This window comes from Eschrichtius robustus, chromosome 20 (genome assembly GCF_028021215.1).
Source record: "Eschrichtius robustus isolate mEscRob2 chromosome 20, mEscRob2.pri, whole genome shotgun sequence".
In the NCBI taxonomy this organism is placed as follows: domain Eukaryota; kingdom Metazoa; phylum Chordata; class Mammalia; order Artiodactyla; family Eschrichtiidae; genus Eschrichtius; species Eschrichtius robustus.
In genome coordinates, this window is record NC_090843.1 from 48,833,422 (window position 1) to 48,852,946 (window position 19,525).

The 19,525-nt window shown below is 50.2% G+C and overlaps 1 protein-coding gene across 2 annotated transcripts in view; it reads right to left on the minus strand.

Moving 5' to 3' along the window:
* The window catches only part of RHBDL3 (rhomboid like 3), a 43,326-nt gene extending 42,223 nt beyond the window's left edge, over nucleotides 1–1,103 (minus strand). For both annotated transcript variants that reach the window (XM_068530693.1, XM_068530692.1), the window contains exon 1: nucleotides 993–1,103. In XM_068530693.1, coding sequence (XP_068386794.1) covers nucleotides 993–1,103 — 111 coding nt within the window. The remainder of the gene's footprint in view (nucleotides 1–992) is intronic.
* Nucleotides 1,104–19,525: the final 18,422 nt, after the last annotated feature.

Below are 19,525 nucleotides of genomic sequence, written 5' to 3' on the forward strand. Positions count from 1 at the left end.
CTCTTTCCAGACTGAGTCTAAGTGATGAGCACATGAGAGTCTGCCAGAGTGTTGGGGCCAGAAGCAAGTGAGGGGTTTAAGTTCAAGAGTTACAGGGGATATAACCCAATTCAGACTTTCCAGCTGAGGTCTGGTAGGTTGAGGGCCTGGCTTCACTTCCCTGTCCCCACCCTGAGAGGGAACGGGCAGGACGTGTGCCCAATTTTTCACCTCTGTTAGCAGGTTAACCTCGGGAGGGAGAAGCTTAAGAAACTCCAGTTCCCAGGACTCCCCAGTGCCGGCTCTGCCCACGGCTCCCAGGACCGGAGGGAGGGAGACACAGGCAGCAGATGGCAGGGAAGCCCTCTAGGGCAGCCCCTCCCTATCCTCGCCCAGGGGACCGTCGCTGGCACCGACGCGGTCTGGGGCTCGTAAGCCCCCCTCTGGGAGCAAAAGCGCTCCCAGCACTCCTCTCTCTCCTCCGGCCGGGCTCAGGGACAGGGGCCAGCTTGAATTTCAATCATTGTCGCGCAGGGCAGGTGCCGGGCGGGAGCTAATCCGGGAGCGGAGAAGGGGGTCGCCAGACCGGTCTGCGCCGCCGGGTTCTGGGGACTCTGCGGCGCCCACTCCTTCCCCGGACTCGGAGAGCCCGCAGGTCGCGAGTGGGAGGGGAGGGGAGCCACTGCTGTGACGCGGCCGCCTCTGCGGGAAAACGCCGTGTCCCAGGCACTGCACCAGCCGCGAGGAGGGGGCTCCGGCGGCCGACGGGTCCCCAGCACGGCGGCGGGCGCTGCGTTCCGAAGGGAAGCCCGGGGAGCCCAAGCGGGGGGTGGCGCGCGCGTTTCGGGGAGCCCGGTCCCTCCGCCCTCTCTCGCCCGTGGGGACCCGGCCAATCCGGGGCTCTCCCGCGTCACCCTGAAACCTCCCAGTGGCCCCGCGGGGGGCGAGCCGGGGGCAGCTCTCCCCCTGGAGCCCCCCAGAAAGTTTGCCCGGGCGGGGAAGAGGGCACTCACGTCCTCCGGCGCCGCCGGCGGTCGCTCCTCGACCTCGGGTTCCAGCTCCTCGATGCGCTCCGCCTCGGCGCAGGCGGCCACTGCGGGGCCCGGGCTGGGGTGCTCGCCCATGCCGAGGCGGCGTCCGGGGCCGGGCGCGGCTGCGGGGCTCGTCCCGGGGCGCCAGGCTAACTTTGCGCCGCGGCGGCCGCGCCGCTCGGAGCTCTCAGTGCGCGCCGCACCGCCTCCGCGCCCGCCCCCATGGTCCCAGCCCCCGCGCCGCCGTCTTGCGACCCCGGGACGCCCGGCCCTCCGCCGCAAACTTCTCGGCTCCCGCGGCCCCGCCGGCCTCCGCCTCCGCCCCGGCCCCTACGCCCGGCTCCGAGGCGAGGGCGCCCTCGGGCCAGCCCCGGCCTCCCGGCTCCCCGCACTGCCTTCCCGCTCCCCGCTCCGCACCAGAGTCTCCTCCTCCCCGCGGACTCTTCGGGGGCGGCGCGCAGGCGGGGGCGGGGCTGCTCCCGGGACCGCCGCCCCCTTCCCCCCCGCCCCCCACCGGGCGTCACCACCCGGGCCGAATCGGTCAGAGCGCCGCGGCCCAGGGAGGAGGAGGGCTGCGGCGGGCTTGGCGGGGAAGTGGCTGCACGGTCCCGGGCGGGGATGGCCCCATCCCCACCTGCCTCCACCCCGGGTTCAGGTCTGTCTCTCAGGACTGGGTCGGGGGTGGGGATGCAGCGTCTACTTGCCGAGACCCATCGGGTTGAAGATGACTTGGAGGCAGCAGACGCGTGACGGTGGCAGGGGCGAGGTTTTCACTAAGTTGGCAATGTCGGAGTTAACTGGGAGTGAATTGGGGGCCGGAGGCTGGGAAGACAGGATGCCCTGACCACCCTTCCATCTCTCTTCACTTCGGTCTCAGATCCTGGGAGGTCCAGGCAGGCTCAGTAGTTTAGGGATGGGAGAAGTCAGGGGAGTCCCGGACCCCAGACCCTAAATCCTTCCCTTCCCACACCCCAGAGCTATGTGACAGTGCCCTGGCTTCATTGGACCAGGTTGACAAAGGTAAGACCAGGGAAGTGCCCCAACTGGGAGAGGGGAGGTAAAACAACTACAGCAAGTAGGAATCAAGTTAGAGCAGAGGAATAGGGGGTTCTAAAGAAAACAATTGGTGTCGTTTCCTTGCAGGAAAGACCTCCCAGGAGAGACTGTCTCCCTTAAGCCGAGGCCGAGCCTGTAAAGGGTGCCAGTGGCCGGCTGGGACAGGTGCCCGGCTCTCCCAGGGGGCTCAGGGATTCACTTCTGGTGATGTCCCACAGTCAGTCCCCAGCCCACACCTCCTTCCACTCCTCTTACCACCACCCACTCACCCACTGGCCTTTGCCCCTCTCCCTCCCTCTCAGAAACTGATGCTCTTCTCCAGTAGTGAAAGTTGCAATTAATGCTCTCATCTTCGTAAAGCAAACACATAACCCCAGCCCCAGGATCCAACCTGTGACCATCTCACCTGACAATGACTACTCCCCCTAAACACAGAGAAGGAAATTAACTCTGTTCTAATTAGGTGAGTTTGCTACAGACACCAATTTTCATCTCGGTTTCAGAAAGTGTGATCATTCCAACTATTTTTGTTTCTCACCACCCTCCCCCATCCCTACTCTACTAAGTCAAGATCCTGCCAAGATTTCCTTGTAAATAAAACTGCATAGGGTGTGATTTTGAAAACAGCCTTCAGGGGACAGAAGAGAGGCCGACACACATCTTCGTGGAAAGAAGCCCAGAAGGACAAGGGGTGGCTGGGGGCCCTGAGGTCAGTGTCACTGCCGGGTGACACCACCCGGGTGCTGGATGTGTTACACTTAGATCTTTGGGGCTGGAGAAGTGGGCCAGGAAGTGGGCGGTTCCAGGGGAGGGGGGAGGAGAAGAGCTCAGAGAGGGCTTGGTCTCTGTGAGATGCCCAGCAGCCCTGGGCAGTGTTCTGACCCCAGCTGCCCTTTGGATTCTGCCTTTTCTCCAGCCCAGGAACAGCTCTTATCAACCTATCCAACTCTTTCATCTCCTCCAGTGGAAGGGACCTCAGCAGGCTCAGTTCAGTTCCCTGAACACTTCTTGAGCTCCTACTAAGTGCCAGTGACAGAACTTTGGGAAGGGAGAGGTGGATAGCATCCAGACAGTGAACTTCAGAAACTGTTTAATTGGGGGTGACAGCCAGGGAAGTCCAGGGGGTATAGAAAACCAAAGGAGGGGGGTTCCTGTGGGTCCAAGAGGGCTTCCCAAAGGATATGCCCCAGAACCAGGCAAAGTGGGACATTCCAGGCGGAGGGAACAGCATGGGCAGAGGCTGGGCTTGGGAAGCAGTATGGTTTGGGAGGGGAACTACAAGCAATTTGGCATGGCTGGAAATGAGAGCAAGGTGCTCAATGTAAAGAACCCAGCCTGGAGTGGAGGGTCTGAAGGGCTGTGAGTTTCCTGAGAAAGGGGCTTGGACTTTACCCTGAGGGCAATGGGGAGCCATCGAAGGACTGTGGGCAGGAAAGTAATATTTAAAAAGATCCCTCCAGGGACTTCCCTGGCCGTCCAGTGGTTAGGACTCCAAGCTTTCACTGCCGAGAGACCGGGTTAGAACCCTGGTCAGGGAACTAAAAAAAAAAAAAAAAAAAGATCCCCTCCAGGAGGCTGGCCTGAGCATAGGGAGATGAGAATGGGAGGTGCCATCCAAGAGTCATGAGGGCAGCAGCGAGGCTCTGGGAAGTATCCAGAAGGGTATCTTGTTCTTCCTTCTGTCCTAGGAACGTTTCACCCCACCTTGGCAGACTGTTCCCAAAAGTCTCCTAGGGAAGAATTCCTGACCTCTAGCCAGAATCCTCCCTTCGGGAGATGGCGTCCCTCTCCCTGGCCCCTGCTGGAAGGAGCACGGCCATCTGGACTTGGAGACGAGCTGTGACATCCAGCATCCCCTGTGAACTTGAGGCCACACTCACCGTTTGCCCTCAGTGTTGCCTCAGCCTCACCAGCCAGCTCATTGCACCCCTCAGCCCCAGGGGAATGTGCAACTGGGAATAACCCACTCTCCAGCAGGCAGTGGGGCATGGAGCCTGGGTCCCGAGGCCCGGAACCTCTGAGGGGTGGGAGTGGCCAGGCTCTCTGATAGCTTTTGTCCCACTCTGAGACAACCTGAGGACCAGCACATTCTGAGCCCTGCTGGGGACAGAGGAGAGAAAGGGCACGGTGACCACTCACTTCCACTGAATGGTGCATGGCCAGGCGCTCAGAGATGTTCACGGGCTCTGCCCTAGGGAACCCCGGGTCTACCTGGAGATGACAGCAGGCAAGGGCTGATTGGCATTTACACCCTGCTCTTCATTTTGTAAGAGCTCTACACTCATGACCTCTCTTTTTTTCTTTTTCCTTTATTTATTTATTTATTTATTTATGGCTGTGTTGGGTCTTCGTTTCTGTGCAAGGGCTTTCTCCAGTTGCGGCAAGCGGGGGCCACTCTTCATCGCAGTGCGCGGGCCTCTCACTATCGCGGCCTCTCTTGTTGCGGAGCACAGGCTCCAGACGCGCAGGCTCAGTAATCGTGGCTCACGGGCCCAGTTGCTCCACGGCATGTGGGATCTTCCCAGACCAGGGCTCGAACCCGTGTCCCCTGCATTGGCAGGCAGATTCTCAACCACTGCGCCACCAGGGAAGCCCTATGACCTCTCTTGAAGTTCCTATCCAGACACTAAGTCAATGCAGAACAGGATAAGAGCTTGGGAGAGAGCAGTTCAAACCCTGAAGGATCAAACTAAGCTCAGAGGGGCAGGAGGGTGCTATTGAGATGAACCTTGAAAGGGGGGGGGGCAGCTTTGTGTGGAAGGGTTTCTCTGTGGAAGGAGCCACTGCAGTAAAGGCACAGAGACAGGAAAGCCACTGACTGTCCTGGGGACAACTCAGTGGGTGAGCACAAAGCGGGGATGGCCAGGTGGGTGAGAAACTGTACAAAAGTCTTTGAGTACCAGTCTGAGGAGGCTGGACCTTGCTTAATGGGCGATGGAGAAGCAGTGGCGGCTTCTAACTGGAGCAGCATTTTAGGAAGATTAAGTTGGCAGTAGCCCAAGACAGCAAGTCAACTAACACATTGCGAGTGTCCATTCTTTGCCAGACCCTGGCCGAGGTGCTGAGAATACAAAGGGAATAAGACCCAGGCCCTAGCCTCCTGGGAGAAAATTAGATAATCCTCTAATTACAGCCCAGCGGGATAAATGAGGAAGAGCTGTCTGGGGGCTGAGTGTCTAAGATGCACCCACCAAGACAGGGAGGGGGATTTCTTTAAGGACCTGATGTTCTGACCTGGGGTGGGGGAGGGGCTGGAACAATGGGGCTGCCATGGGGAACCAGGAAAGCCAGGAGGAACCACTGGGAGAGGGAAGGCGGGTGGTGAGGGGAGTCGGGAGTTTGTTTGTGGACACCGTGAGCTAATGAGAAGCCAGGGAAGAAACATTAAGGGCTGTAATTACCGCTCAAAGCAAATGGCAGCGCCGAGAAGCAGGGTAAAGGGGGGGGGGTGGCTTTCTCTCCAGAACCTCTCGGCTTCAACAACAGTTTCCCACCCAACAGCCCACACCCTTCAAGGTCCTTTCTCTCCCCAAAGCAAACCTAAACTGACCCTCACAGTGCCCCCTGCCCGCGTGGAGCTCCATCTTCTGAGAAACCTGCAAACAGCCCCGAGCTGCCTGAGATGAAGACATGAGTTATTTTTGACTGAGATCCAAGCCCGGGCCCTGAATTCTTTTGTCTTCCAGGAATCCCCCAGTCATGTTTGAAGTCTGCAAGTCCGAACAGCGGGCGCAGCTCAGGGAGGAGACCGCCACTTGGAATCCAACCACCCTCCATCCCCAGCTCCAGCATTCTTCCATTACTGCCCGCTGTCGAGGAGATCAAACGGAACATGACTGCTAAACGGACTTTTTTTTTTTTCTTCCCTCTCCTTTCGTCTCTTCCTCTCTCACGCCAGGGCCAATTTTCCAAGGAACTTAAATCATTACTGAAAGATGTCTAGGTCAACAGACACCAAGCCCTTTCAGAGAGAGGCATGGGCACCCAAAAGTGAAGCTCAGAAAAGCACAGAGGAAACTTTCCTGGTTCCAAGATTTAGCCAGCCCCACATTCAGGGAAACTCTCAGCTGCTTTGCTGGGTCTCCTCTTCCTTCTCTGCCATCTCCTTGGGGCTAGGCTGTCCCCAGGGTCCCATTTCTGGATTCTCTTTGGGCCTCCAACACTCTGTGTGACCTTTGGTTATGCCATAGGCAGGCCCTGTGTCCTCAGCAAACAGCACGTGCATGTTCAATCATGTGCCTCTCTGACGAATGCTCTCTCCTCCAGAAGCCTTTCCTCAACCCTCCAAGCCCAAATGGACCACTGCTTCCTCTGGATCACTTTTTTCTTTTGACCTTGCATTAAATTATCTAAGTTTTGTCTTCCTTGTATGAAAATACATATTCCTTGAAGGAGAGATTACGGCTTATTCAATTTTGCACCCATCCCAATACACAACACTGCACACCGTAAGAGCTGAACAAATGTCTGTTTAATGAAAAACAGAGCATGTCTCTTGATCTGACATGGAGTCTAATTACATAGTTATTACTCTCAGCCCTCAACAAGAAACAAGTTTTATGTTATAGAGAAAAGATTTTTCTGCATAATAAAAATACAATTGTATCCCTGCTGCCTTTATTTCAAAGCACTTACACATTTGTCATTTCATTCCATCCTCAAAAAGCTGGCCTTTTTGAGGTAGCAGAACAGGTACAGATGGGGACAGTAAGATCCCCAGGCCCAGAGGAGGTTTGATTCTCCACTCCTCTCACCAAATTTCTTATTTTAAGAGTGAAAGACCAAAGCCCCAACCACTGCCCGCAGTGACCTTCTCCCAAGGCAACGGGGGGGGGGGGTGGGGGGGGGGCTTGTCCAGCTGTAGGCTAGTAGGAGTCAGAACAGTGGGGGGTGTCTCTGGCTGTGGAGCAAAGCCATTGGATTGTTTTTCTGCTTTGTTTCTGTTAAGCTACATGTGCAGCGCCCCCAGGAGGGTGACTGCTTTGCTGTCACTCCCCACTGCACAGAGCCAGACATGAGTCTGTGCAGAGTGAAAGGGACAGAGAGAGTCTGGAGGCAATTTGTCACAAAGCCCGTGGTGAACCTCCTGCTTGAGGGGCCACTTCACGAGGACAAGGACTTGGTTCTGTCTGCTTACAGCAGAATCTCTGACTCCTAGGATGACTCCTGGCACCTAGAAGATTCACAGCAAGTATGTGCTCAGTGAACGGACCTGTCCTATTCATACTTCTCCAGGCCTGGGGAAGGCCTCCCAGATGTCAGAATTCCTGGGAACTCTGCCCAGTGTTTGGCCTCAGAGGACTTCCTTGGCCTCCTTCGGGGAAGAGTGTTCATTAATCCAGCACCTCTAGTGAGGCGCTATGGGGAAGAATGCCTTGGGGTCCATAGGCGGGCTTGCTTGCTTTCTTTCTTTTTAAAATTTATTTATTTTTGGCTGCATTGGGTCTTCATTGCTGTGCACGGGCTTTCTCTAGTTGCAGCGAACGGGGCTACTCTTTGTTGCGGTGCTTGGACTTCTCATTGCGGTGGCTTCTCTTGGTGCGGAGCATGGGCTCTAGAGTGCAGGCTCAGTAGTTGTGGCACATGGGCTCTAGAGCGCAGGCTCAGTAGTTGTGGCACATGGGCTCAGTAGTTGTGGCTCATGGGCTCTAGAGCGCAGGCTCAGTAGTTGTGGCACGTGAGCTCAGTAGTTGTGGCTCACGGGCTCTAGAGCACAGGCTCAGTAGTTGTGGCGCACGGGCTTAGTTGCTCCGTGGCATGTGGGATCTCCCGGACCGGGGCTTGAACCCGTGTCCCCTGCATCGGCAGGCGGATTCTTAACCACTGCACCACCAGGGAAGCCCCACAGGCAGGCTTTCTGATGATGAGGTCGCAGCAGCAGCAGCAGCAAACACCCTGGAGCTCCAGATCCAGGCTGACATGGGGCAACCGGCCCAAGGGAGACAGAAGAGAACTGTGGCAGTGGTGGCGGCAGCAGCAGCAGCAGCAGGAACACCAGGCAGAGGAGTGAGACAGCGGGCACTCAGATCTGTTTCCTGCACCTCTCAGCCACTCAGCCCGAGTGAGGCTGTGTGAGAACTTCTCAGTACACATTGTAAATACCATCTGTCACACTGCCTGCCCAGACGCGGCCTTCCTCCCTGGAAGGGAAGCATTCTTTATTATTTATGCAGAACGCACCCTACTTAAGTGCTGTGCCACCAGGAGAGGGAGAGAAAAGCCCAGAAGAGTCGAAGACTCCAGGGACCCGCCCCTCGGAGAGCAGCTGGTCATGGGGGCTTGGTCATCCTCTTTCTGGGGTGGGGGTGGGAGGTGAGCTCTCAAATCTCCTGGGAATTAGGAAGCTTGCATTCTCGTCCTAGTTCTGCCACCAGCTTGCTGTGCGACCTTGGGCAAAGCAGCTCAATCCCGTGGGCCTCCATTTTCTCATCTATAAATGCAGAGGTCAGATTAGATAGATAACTTGTGACACCTCTTCTAGCTCTGCAGTTCAATTGTTCTCACTCTCATCCTTCGCCCTCCTGCTGTTCGCTCAGAAGCCTGTTCATTTTCGATCATCCCTTCCACCCAGGCTGGCCAGGGCAAATACAGATGAGGATGTGATTCCTCAGCACTTGCGAGCAGGCCCAGGAGTCAGCAGACCTGGGTTCTTGTCCAAGCTCTGCCACTATTTAGCCATGTGACCCTGGGGAAGGCACAGTTTCCTAACCTCAGTTTTGTCTTTTGTGAAACATGTGGGTGGGACTAGGAGATTTCAGTAGGAGAATCCACCTTGAAATTCCGTGATCTCTGATTTCCCCTCCCAAAACGCTGCTGATAAACATCTTGACAGCCTGAGGCTCCAGACATAGAGATGAATTAGACCCTCACTGAGGTCTAAGACAGGTGGAGAAGACATGCTAAAATGCTAGAAAAAAAAAAAAAAAAACTGCAGGTACAATGTGATGGGTACTGAGTAGAGATATATACAAAGCATGTGGTGGCAGAAAGGGGGTCCAAGTAAATGATACCAGAGCTGAATCTTAAAAAACCAAGTAGGAGTTGGCCAGGTGGATGAGGCTTGATGCGTTCAAGACAGAGGGAACTGCATGTACTAAGGCAGGAAGGTGTGAATCTGCATAGAAACTGCCCGCTTGTTGTTAGGGTGATGGAGACATTCTGGGAGTCTTTGCAGTGACTGCTTCCTCTCCCAGCCCTCTGGAACAATCCAGTACTCCCTGGATGGGGGTGAGGGGGCTTATGGTTGACAGCTCAGCTTGGCCTCCCTGTCCATAAAGCATATCACCAAGGAGATGAGAGACTAGTAAGTCTCCCCTTCCATCTCCTGCCTTTATCAGTTCTCTGAATTAGAATCAGTAAAGCAGGCTGGAAATAGGGGGCTGGCTCCAGGGGCTCCAAGGTGACCCACGGTTCTCCAGCCTTGTACACCATCAGGCTGGGTCAGAGGAGGAACGTGGCTTTGTGCAAAATGGGGGCCAGCGGCTGGCTGGCATGGGCGGTCTGGGTTTGCTGGGCAGCCTCCCACGTGCGGCCGGAGCACGTGATCTGTCCTACAGCTGTGGCGGCCTGTTGTGGCTCCTCGGGGAGCTGTCCAAGTCCTCTGCAGAGAGATGGAGTTAACCTGTCCCTTCTCCGTGAAGGACGTCCTACAACAGAAATGTGCTTTCCCCCCCCACCGGCCTCTCAATCTGGCTGCTGCGGCTCCAGTCTGCAGCTTGTATGCCTGCTCTGCATACTCCCATATACACAAGAACAGCAAAGAGGAGAAACGCACGCATCCAAGACATCCATTAGCTGTGAACAGCCTCATAGGCTGTGAGCCATGGGGTTAACCAGGCTCGGGGAAAGCCTGTGAAGCACCAGTAAGCATTCTGCTGGCTTGGCTTGCTGCAACAATTTATATCCAAGAGAAAGGGGCTGCAAGTCAGGGAAATACCAGAACCGCTGAAGGAACGGGCACATTTGCCAGATGGTTCCTGGAGCACAATTGTATCTGCAGAGGAATGGTCTGAAGCGGGGGGAGGGGGTCCTTCCATTGGAGAGCAAAGGCGCTGGCCGATGGCTCATTCATTATCCTAGGGCTCGTCTGGAGGAGCTCTGATTGCCTGAGGTTGAGGTGGTGATGGGGATTGGGCCTCTCCAAGTGCTCCTAGCTCTGTTTCTTTAGATACCTGCCACCTGTATCTTCTTTCCCAGCTTAAGCCAGTCAGTCCATTCTCCTAACTGCCAGCTGTCATTCTCTCTCCTTAATGTAACTGTCGGCATTTAGTCAATTATACAGCTTGGGCACCTATGATGTGAGTTTGGTTGTGCTGCCAGGGCTGAACTGTGAGGTAATGGGGACTAGGCTGGGAGTGGGTTTGAAATTATTTGCTACATTAGCACAGAATTTTCAAGAGCTCATTGTCTTCCCCTGCTAACACATGTGTCTGCCTTTGTCTTCCTCCGTGAAACTAGATTGTGAGCGGTATGTGCTATGTCTGTCTTGGCTTTGCTACATATTCCAGGTGGATTGGTCATAGCCTGAATCCCACAGATGCTCCTGAAAGCCCTGGTCGCAGGGCAGATGGGGGCAGGGTGAGTGGGCAGTCAACACAAAGGCATCCGTACCGCAGAGCCCAGTGTTGCCCTTTTACTTGTGGTCAGTGGCCTACCCCTGCATAAGGACAGCAGCAGAGCAGCGGAGTCTGTATGTCGTGAGGATGACCACTTATTGGGGAACCTGTAACTGTCCATTCGCTGTAACTTCCGTGCTAGATCATGACCTCCACAATGACAGGATGCCTTTGGAATCACCTCCCTTTCTCTACCTCTTAGAACAATGCCTGTCGGCGTGGTATCTAGGGGGCTTAGTGGAAACCACATATCTTTATTCATACAGATCTCTGTTTGCCTCCAGCAGGTTAGTTCACTTAGACTCAATGAGCCTCAGTTTCCGTGGATATGAACGAGGCTAATAAGACACAGCTTGCCATCGTGTGGGTAAAAAGGATGAGACAGTGCTGACACACAGTACCTCTCAGTCAGCACCAGTGCCCCTCCCTTTTCCCCCTGGATACTCAATACATGGTGCTGAATAAATGAATACATTATTTCAGAGATGAATATACTTTGGCATCTTTCTTGGATACATTCACATTCTAAAACGCCCATGCATTGCAGTTTTTGTTTTTGTTTTTTTCCCCAAACCAACACCAAGGAACCAAATTTGCAGTTTACAGCAGGAGGCAGCCACCTTCTGGAGGTCTAAAGTGGTTTCCAACAGATGGAGAAGTACCTAGGGTCATTTATTTTTAAAAGAGAATACAAAGAAACTAGCTCGGGAAACAACGCCACAAGACTGTGTTTGACCTCTTCTCACCTTGACACAGGAGGCACACAGTTGGTGCCTAATAAATGCACACCAAAGCCTTGGCCTTCGGAGAGGCATGGGAGTTGCAAGACTGGCGGGGAACCACATGAAGTCCTGGAGCCAGACTGTCCTCTAGTGGGGAAAAATAGCCAGAGCACCCCGAGACCCAACCGAGACATACAAAGCCCAGGGCTGGTGGTTCCCTAAAGGGCTCCAGATCAGCCCCAGGGTGCGGCCACCAGGACTTCCAGGGCTGTCTTCATGACTGGGAAATACCAAAGAAACGGACAACACATTTTCCAGGAAATGCCTTTCTGATTGTATTACTCAGAGACAGACATTGCAGCCACACTTGTTCCTTAAAATGACTAGGCATTAGTCAGTGAATGGGGTCTAGGCAATGATTCTAGGCTGCCAACATCACAAAAAGAAACCAGTCATTCGCTGCCTCTGAGGGAAGTACACAGCACCACCTGTGAAATATTCTTGCCATAGAACTGAACCTGAGTCTGACCCAGCCTCTAGATTTAACCGCCAGTTTACAGGAAACAAATTGGTAGTTAACAAATAAATTTACAGAGGAATATGTTGAAAACCACCACGGGTCTGCGGTCAGAAAAATTCAGACTGTGGAAAACTCTACAGGACAAATGACCTCTTTTCTTCAGCAATAAATTGCAAAGAGAGAGGAAAAGAGATGAATCTTTTTTTGGATCCTCATTTAAACAAAATGGGAAAAAACCCACAAAAACTTTAGACAAATGGGGAAATCTGAACTCTGTATTTTGATCTTAAGAAATTGCTTATTTCTTTTAAGTGTGAACATGGTGTTGTGGTTATTTTGTTTAAAGGTTCCCTACATTTGAGAGGTACACACTGAAATATTTTCTGATGAAATGATGTGCTGTCTGGGATTTGTTCAAGATCATTTCAGAGTGGGTGGGGGAACAGATGAAATAAGACTGGCCACATTGATAACTGTTGAAGGTGGCTGATGGGTACATGAGGGTTCATTATGCTGTTGGCTTTATTTCTGTTTTTATTTGAACATTTTCATAATTATTTAAAAAATCCCTACTAGAAAAAGTTTCCACCATGATTACCCTCAGGAAAGCCCGTAGAAGACTCCTTTAAAGCTTTATTCTCTCCCTCTATGAGGAAACAGGAGCCCACTGTTCGACAACTTCTGTAGGATGGGGTGTTAGGGATTGCTTTCACCTGGAACATCAGAAACACGCTCAGAATCAGATGAGCTGCTGTGCTTTACAGCTGTACCATTTGAATGAGCTGTTCTTTTATTTACTCCTGGATAATAGGGTGGGAAGAGGCCAAGAACCAGTGGACGCATCTTCTAAGGGACTGCTTCGACAATGCTCTGACATGTGGGCCGGGGGGACCGTTGCTCCCATGCTCTCTACAATCTCCAAATTATCTGCACAACCCTCTCTCTTCAGTGATAACTTTTGACCCACAACTTCCCCCCAAAAAGGCACTGGGCATCAGAGCATCAGCAAGTGTAGAGGTGGATTCAGCACCTCCCACCTCCTTTCTAACCCTCATACTCTCCTCTGCCGCTGGCTTACATAAACACAGCTGTATCAGCAGCCCGCCAGTTGCCAACTCTCCTAGAAGATATTCGGCTTTTTTCCTATTCTGGCTAAAAATAAGTCCCAGGCTCTCCTGGGCATCTGCAGGTGGTGTGCTCACTCTGTCATGCTGGAGTTTTCTTTTTTTAAAATTTACTTATTTATTTATTTTTATTTTTGGCTGTGTTGGGTCTTCATTTCTGTGCGAGGGCTTTCTCTAGTTGCGGCGAGCAGGGACCACTCTTCATCGCGGTGTGCGGGCCTCTTCACTATCGCGGCCTCTCTTATTGCGGAGCACAGGCTCCAGACGCGCAGGCTCAGTAGTTGTGGCTCACGGGCCCAGTTGCTCCGCGGCACGTGGGATCTTCCCAGACCATGGCTCGAACCCGTGTCCCCTGCATTGGCAGGCGGATTCTTAACAACTGCGCCACCAGGGAAGCCCTGGAGTTTTCTTAGGATGCTGTAACTCAGAAATGTGGTGTTGCCCGTACGAAGTGCATGCCAGAAGCTCTGCTCCTTCTTTTGGGAAATGGTCATATGCAAAAGCAAAGCTGAAAGGAGCTTAAGGTCTGTCCCATAAGGCCTTTGCTAACTGGGTACTAACCTCAATCAAGGCATCTGACAGAGGGCGTTTGTACAAGTCCCAGTCCTGCTACTTAACTGGGTCTGTGACTGGCTATCTAAATTCCTTTAGCCACAGTTCTGTTATATTTTTAATGGGGATGATGATACCATACCTCTTGGTTTTGAGAATCAAATGATATGTGAAAAGGACTTTGGAAACAGCTCTATAAAATGTGCTAATTTTCCCTCCTTTTTATTACACTCTCCCATCCACCCCCAGCAGGCTCTCTTTATGCATTCACTAAGCAAGTATCTGAGTGTTTGCTATGTGCCAGGCACTGTGCTGGAGCTGAGAGTAAAGCAGTGAATAAAACACACAAAAATTCTGCCCTCACAGAGCTTACAGTGCTGGGGAGACTAACAACTAACAAAATTAATTATATAAAAAGTACAGTATATAAAATGGTGGTAAGAGCTATAGAGAAAAACACAGCAAGAATTCAGGCTAGGAGAGCTACTATATGATCTAGCAATCCCACCCCTGGGCACATATCCAGAAAAGATGAAAACTCTAATTCAACAAGATACATGCACCTCAATGTTCACAGCAGCACTATTTACAAGAACCAAGACATGGAAGCAACCTAAGTGCCCATCAACAGATGATTGGCTTAAGAAGATGTGGGGTGTGTGTGTGTGTGTGTGTATATATATATATATATATATATATATATATATATATATATATATATACACACACACACATACACATACATACAATGGAATATTACTCAGCCATAAAAAAGAATGACATATTGCCATTTGCAGCAATATGGATGGACCTAGAGAAGACTATTCAATAGGAAAAGAATAGTTTTTTCAGCAAATGGTGCTGGGACAACTGAATATCCACATGCAAGAGACAGTAGTTGGCTCACTAGCTCACATAATATACAAAATTAACTCAAAATGGACCAAAGGTCTAAATGTAACAGTTAAAACTCTTAGAAGAAAACATGGGTATAAATTTCGGTCACCTTGGGTTAGGCAACAGTTTCTTTGATATGTTACCAAAAGCACAAACAACACAATGAATAAATAAATTTGACTTCTTTAAAATGAAAACTTATGTGTTTCAAAGGTCACTATCAAGAAAATGAAAAGACAACTCACAGAATGAGAGAAAATAACAAACTTTTACAACCTGACAATAAAAAGATAAATAACTCAATTTTTAAATAGGCAAAGGACTCAGAGACATTTCTCTAAAGAGGACATACTAATGACCAATAAGCACATGAAAAGATGCTCAATATCACTAGTCGTTAGACAATGCAAATCAAAACCACAATGACGTATCACTTCACCCTTACTAGGATGGCTATGATAAAAAGATGGACCATAACAAGTGTAAGGTCAGGAAAGGATGATGGGAATGTAAAAATGTTGCAGCCACTTTGGAAAACGGTCTGGCAGTTACTCAGCATGTTAAAAATGAGTTACCATGGACTTCCCTCGTGGCGTGGTGGTCAAAAGTCTGCCTGCCAGTGCAGGGGACATGGGTTCGATCCCTGGTCCGGGAAGATCCCACATGCCGCGGAGCAACTATGCCCTTGTGCCACAACTACTGAGCCTGCGTGCCACAACTACTGAAGCCCATGCGCCTAGAGCCTGTGCTCCGCAACAAGAGAAGCCACCGCGATGAGAAGCCTGTGTGCTGCAACGAAGAGTAGCCACTGTTCGCTGCAACTACAGAAAGCCCGCGCACAGCAAAGAAGACCCAACGCAGTCAAAAATAAATAAAATTAAAAATAAATTAAAAAAAATTGTTCTGTGAATTCAGAACACCATGATAAAAAAAAAAAAAGGTTACCATATGACCCAGCAATTCCACGCTTAGGTATATACTCAAGAAAACTGAAAACATATGTCCATCCAAAAACTTGCATACAAATGTTCACAGCAACATTATTCATAATAACCAAAAGGTGGAAGCAACTCCAAAATCCATCAATTGATGAACGGATAAACGAAATGTAGTATATCCATGCAATGGAATATTTTTTGGCCATAAAAAGAAGTGATATACATGCAATAACATGGATGAATCTTGAAAACATGCTAAGTGAAAGAAGCCAGACACAAAAGGCCACATACTGCATGATTCCATCTAAGTGGAAGATCCAGAATAGGCAGATTCATGAACAGAAAGTAGATTAATGTTTGCCAGGGCCTGGAGGGGAAGTGACTGCTAATGTATATGGAGTTTCTTTTGGGGGGCGGTGATGAAATGTTCTTGAATTAGATAGTGTTGATAGTTATACAACTTTGTGAATATATTAAACACCACTGAATCCTACACTTTAAACAGGTGAATATTATGGTGGGTGAATTATATCTCAAGTTTTTAAGTGACAGAATAGGAGAAGACATTGGAGAAGCTTCCAAGCAATGCTACTGTAAAGGTGAACAGAAGAATGGGGACAAGATAACTTTTTCAGGAGGCAGAAATAACGATATGTTTGTATAAGAACATCCAGGAGAAGGAATTCCCTGGCAGTCCAGTGGTTAGGACTCCACGCTCTTACTGCCAAGGACCCAGGTTCAGTCCCTGGTCGGGAAACTGAGATCCCGAGAGCCGTGGAGTGCGGCCAAAAAAAAAAAAACATCCAGCAGAAAGGAAAAAAAAAAAGTTGATGATGCAGTGGGTGGAGAGACAGAATTGCTGGAAGATGTAGATGAGAGGGGATGGAATCCAACGCTGAAGTAATGGGGCTGCCTTGTGGACAGTTTATCTGTAGTAACAGGAGAGAAAGGACAACAGATACATACAAATGCAGGTATATATGGTGTGGGAGTTTGAGGAAGTTCTCTTGCAAGTGCCTTCCTTCAGAGAGCTCAGTCTATTTTCCTTGAACTTCTTGCTTACAGCCTCCTGTCTCACCACATGCCTTCAAAGAAAGCAAACTAGCTTCAAAGAAAATTAGCAAGCAAGCAAGCAAACCAATCCCCAGAAATCATCTACCCCAGCAGCTGTTTAAAATTCATTCCACCCAAACTGGTCATTCTTTTACTCTGAATTCTTGCAACGATGTTATTTATTTCTGTTATTTTAATCTATTTTTAAATTAAATTTTATTTTATTATTGAAGAGTAATAGTTGCACAAATAAAATTCAAAAGGTACAGAAGCAAATCCCTCTCCTACCTCGAGGCTAGTTTATTGCATATCCTCTAAGAGATAATCTATGTATATGAGACCATATGTGTGTATATTTGCATATGTATCCCTCATTGCTTTTTTAAACTACAAATGGTATCCAAACTTACTGTTCTGCATCTTGCTGTTTTCACTGAATATATCTTAGAGATTGCCTCATATCAGTACATATAGCACTGCCTCCTTCTTTTGCATAACTACTATGATGTGATGGTTTTAAAATATGTTCACAAGTCTTTGATAGTCCTACCTTCAAGCAGTAGAGCTTGATTCCCTTCCCCTTAAGTGTGGGCTGGACTTAGTGACTCACTTCTGATAGATAGAATATGGCAGAAGCAATGCGTGTCCTCCGAGACTAGGTCATGAAAGAAAATGCAGCTTCTCCTTGTTCTCTAGCTCTTCACTCACTTGTGCTGTGGTGAAGCGAGCTGTCATGTCACTCAAGTAGCCTTACAGGAAGAGGCCCATGTGGTGAGGAACTGAGGCCTCCTGCCAACAACCGTATGAGCGAGCCATCTTGGAAAGGCATCCTCAAGCCCTAGTCAAGCCTTCAGACGACGGCGACCTAATTACAGGCTCTGAACCAGAACCACCCAACTAAACTGCTCCTAAATTTCTGACCCATCAGAACAGTGAGATAACAAATATACATGTTTAAAACAAATGTGTCCTGTCTCTTGCATCATCTTATTTCAATCTGAAAATCCCTTGTCAACCACAAAGCCTGCCGTGAATATAAAGCGTAACCCTCTCTCATCCCACTGCCTCTTGCTGTGTCTCCAACGACAATCAGCACATAACATCTGAATTTGCTCAAACCACACAGCTCTGCGGTAAAACAGTGCGGTGCGTGGGGCTTTGAACCATGTCTGTGCTGGCCCCTCTCATGTGTTCTCAGGTGATGATTTCCCCCAGGGAAGTTGGTATTTTCATCAGTGCTTCCACAAGCAATTCTCTGGGTCAGTGTGAGAGCCATATAATTTTAAGTTTTTGAAATGGTTCTACTTTGTTCAGAAAGTGAAGTTAGCTAAGAAACAAGTCTGACTTCCTGGGCTTTCCAGTCTCTACCTCTGACCTGGGCAGGCCTCCCTGCAGTGTAGAGAGGAACTGTCAACTGTTCTCTGAAGATGAAGAAGGAAAAAAAAGAATCTAGTCTTTTCCCTGGAGTGGGAAAGCAGCTAATAGCATTCAGATATTTTGAGATGAAACTGTTACCATGGGAATGTTTCCATATCTCTCCCTTAACAATGATGGGTAGAAACAATGAACAGTACAGCTCTCAGAATTCTAGAAATAAAGGAAACAAGGGAAGGAAGATGAAGCTGGAAGAACAGGTTCCAAAGAAAGGATTGATGAGTTCAGTCAAAACTCTGCTCTGGGTGCATTCAAGGAGAATGGGGAGAGTTCGTAGGTCAGCATTTTTTCCCCAAGGGTCAGGGTTCCCATACAGGCTAGAGGTGGGTGATCTGGAGGTGGGTGGGGGTGACTGTTCAGTATTGCTGGTTGCGGGGCTAAGCTGCTCTTTCCTTCTGGGGCTTTATGTGGGAGGCAGGGAGTGGGGGAGGAAAACAAGACCTACCAATTCCTGACGCTTCTAGCCACTTTTCCGTTTCTGTCCTGGCAAGAGGTCAAAGCGCTTTGACGATCCCTCCATCCCCAAGGCCTCAGACTGGACCCTAAAGGCAGAAGCCTGCTGGTGCACAGACATTCTCATCTTGCAATCCAGAATTTCCTATGCTGTACTGCCCTCTACAAGGGCTCAGGAGTTATTTCTTAACCAAGGAGGGACCACTACCTTGCCCTCCATCCCAAACTACCCACTGCTTGAAGCACATGTAGGGGTCCCAAGCAGCTCACAGCCAGCTGAGCTCCTGTTTCTCCAGGACCTTGGGAAGTCAAAGGACAGATGACTTATTGATGAGCAAGACAGGTTATCTTTTGTGACAGGCATTTTACCCTTGTCTGCTATAACCCCATACCCCCTTCTCAGGAGGATTTGTTGCCTTTTTTGTTGTTTCTATTTTTTGAGAAGAGGCACCCTAATAGAGCCATCCTACCGACAAGATGAACGGGAATCCAACCTGCTAGCGGGGAATTTAAGAACCCATATCGATGAGTGGGTAAAGATACATGCAGATTGGGTACCCCCTTAATGTAAGCACCTTTTAAATATCATACAAAGAGGAAAGAAATGGATACCACCCCACCACGCACCCCTGCACACGTGAACTGACCTAAGGTGAGGTGGGATGACAATGGACTGTCTGCTCACCTAAATGCTTATCTGTCAATTCCCCCAGGCCTAGGTTTGCTTAGAGTATCGGAATCTAGATTTTCCATTTTTGTTGTTGTCGTTTGTTTGTTTGTTTGTTTGTCTTTGGCCACGCTGCACGGCTTGAGGGATCTTAGTTTCCCCACCCAGGGACTGAACCCGGGCCCTCAGCAGTGAAAGTGCGGAGTCCTAACCACTGGACCGCCAGGGAATTCCCTCCATTTTGTTCTTGAGATCTTTAGTTAAAACATAACATAAGCAGCACTTGAACTGTTGCTTGGAGGTAGCAGGTAGAAGTTAATCCTTACCAGAATGCAGCAAAAAGACCAGAAGCCATATTGGGCTGGGTGAACAACCAGAGGACAGTGTCTTCCTTCTCTAGACGAGCACCCAGTGAAGCAACACATACAGCTGTCCCTGTTTCTCACACCCTCCAGAACCACATGTTTTCTGTTCCAGAATTTGT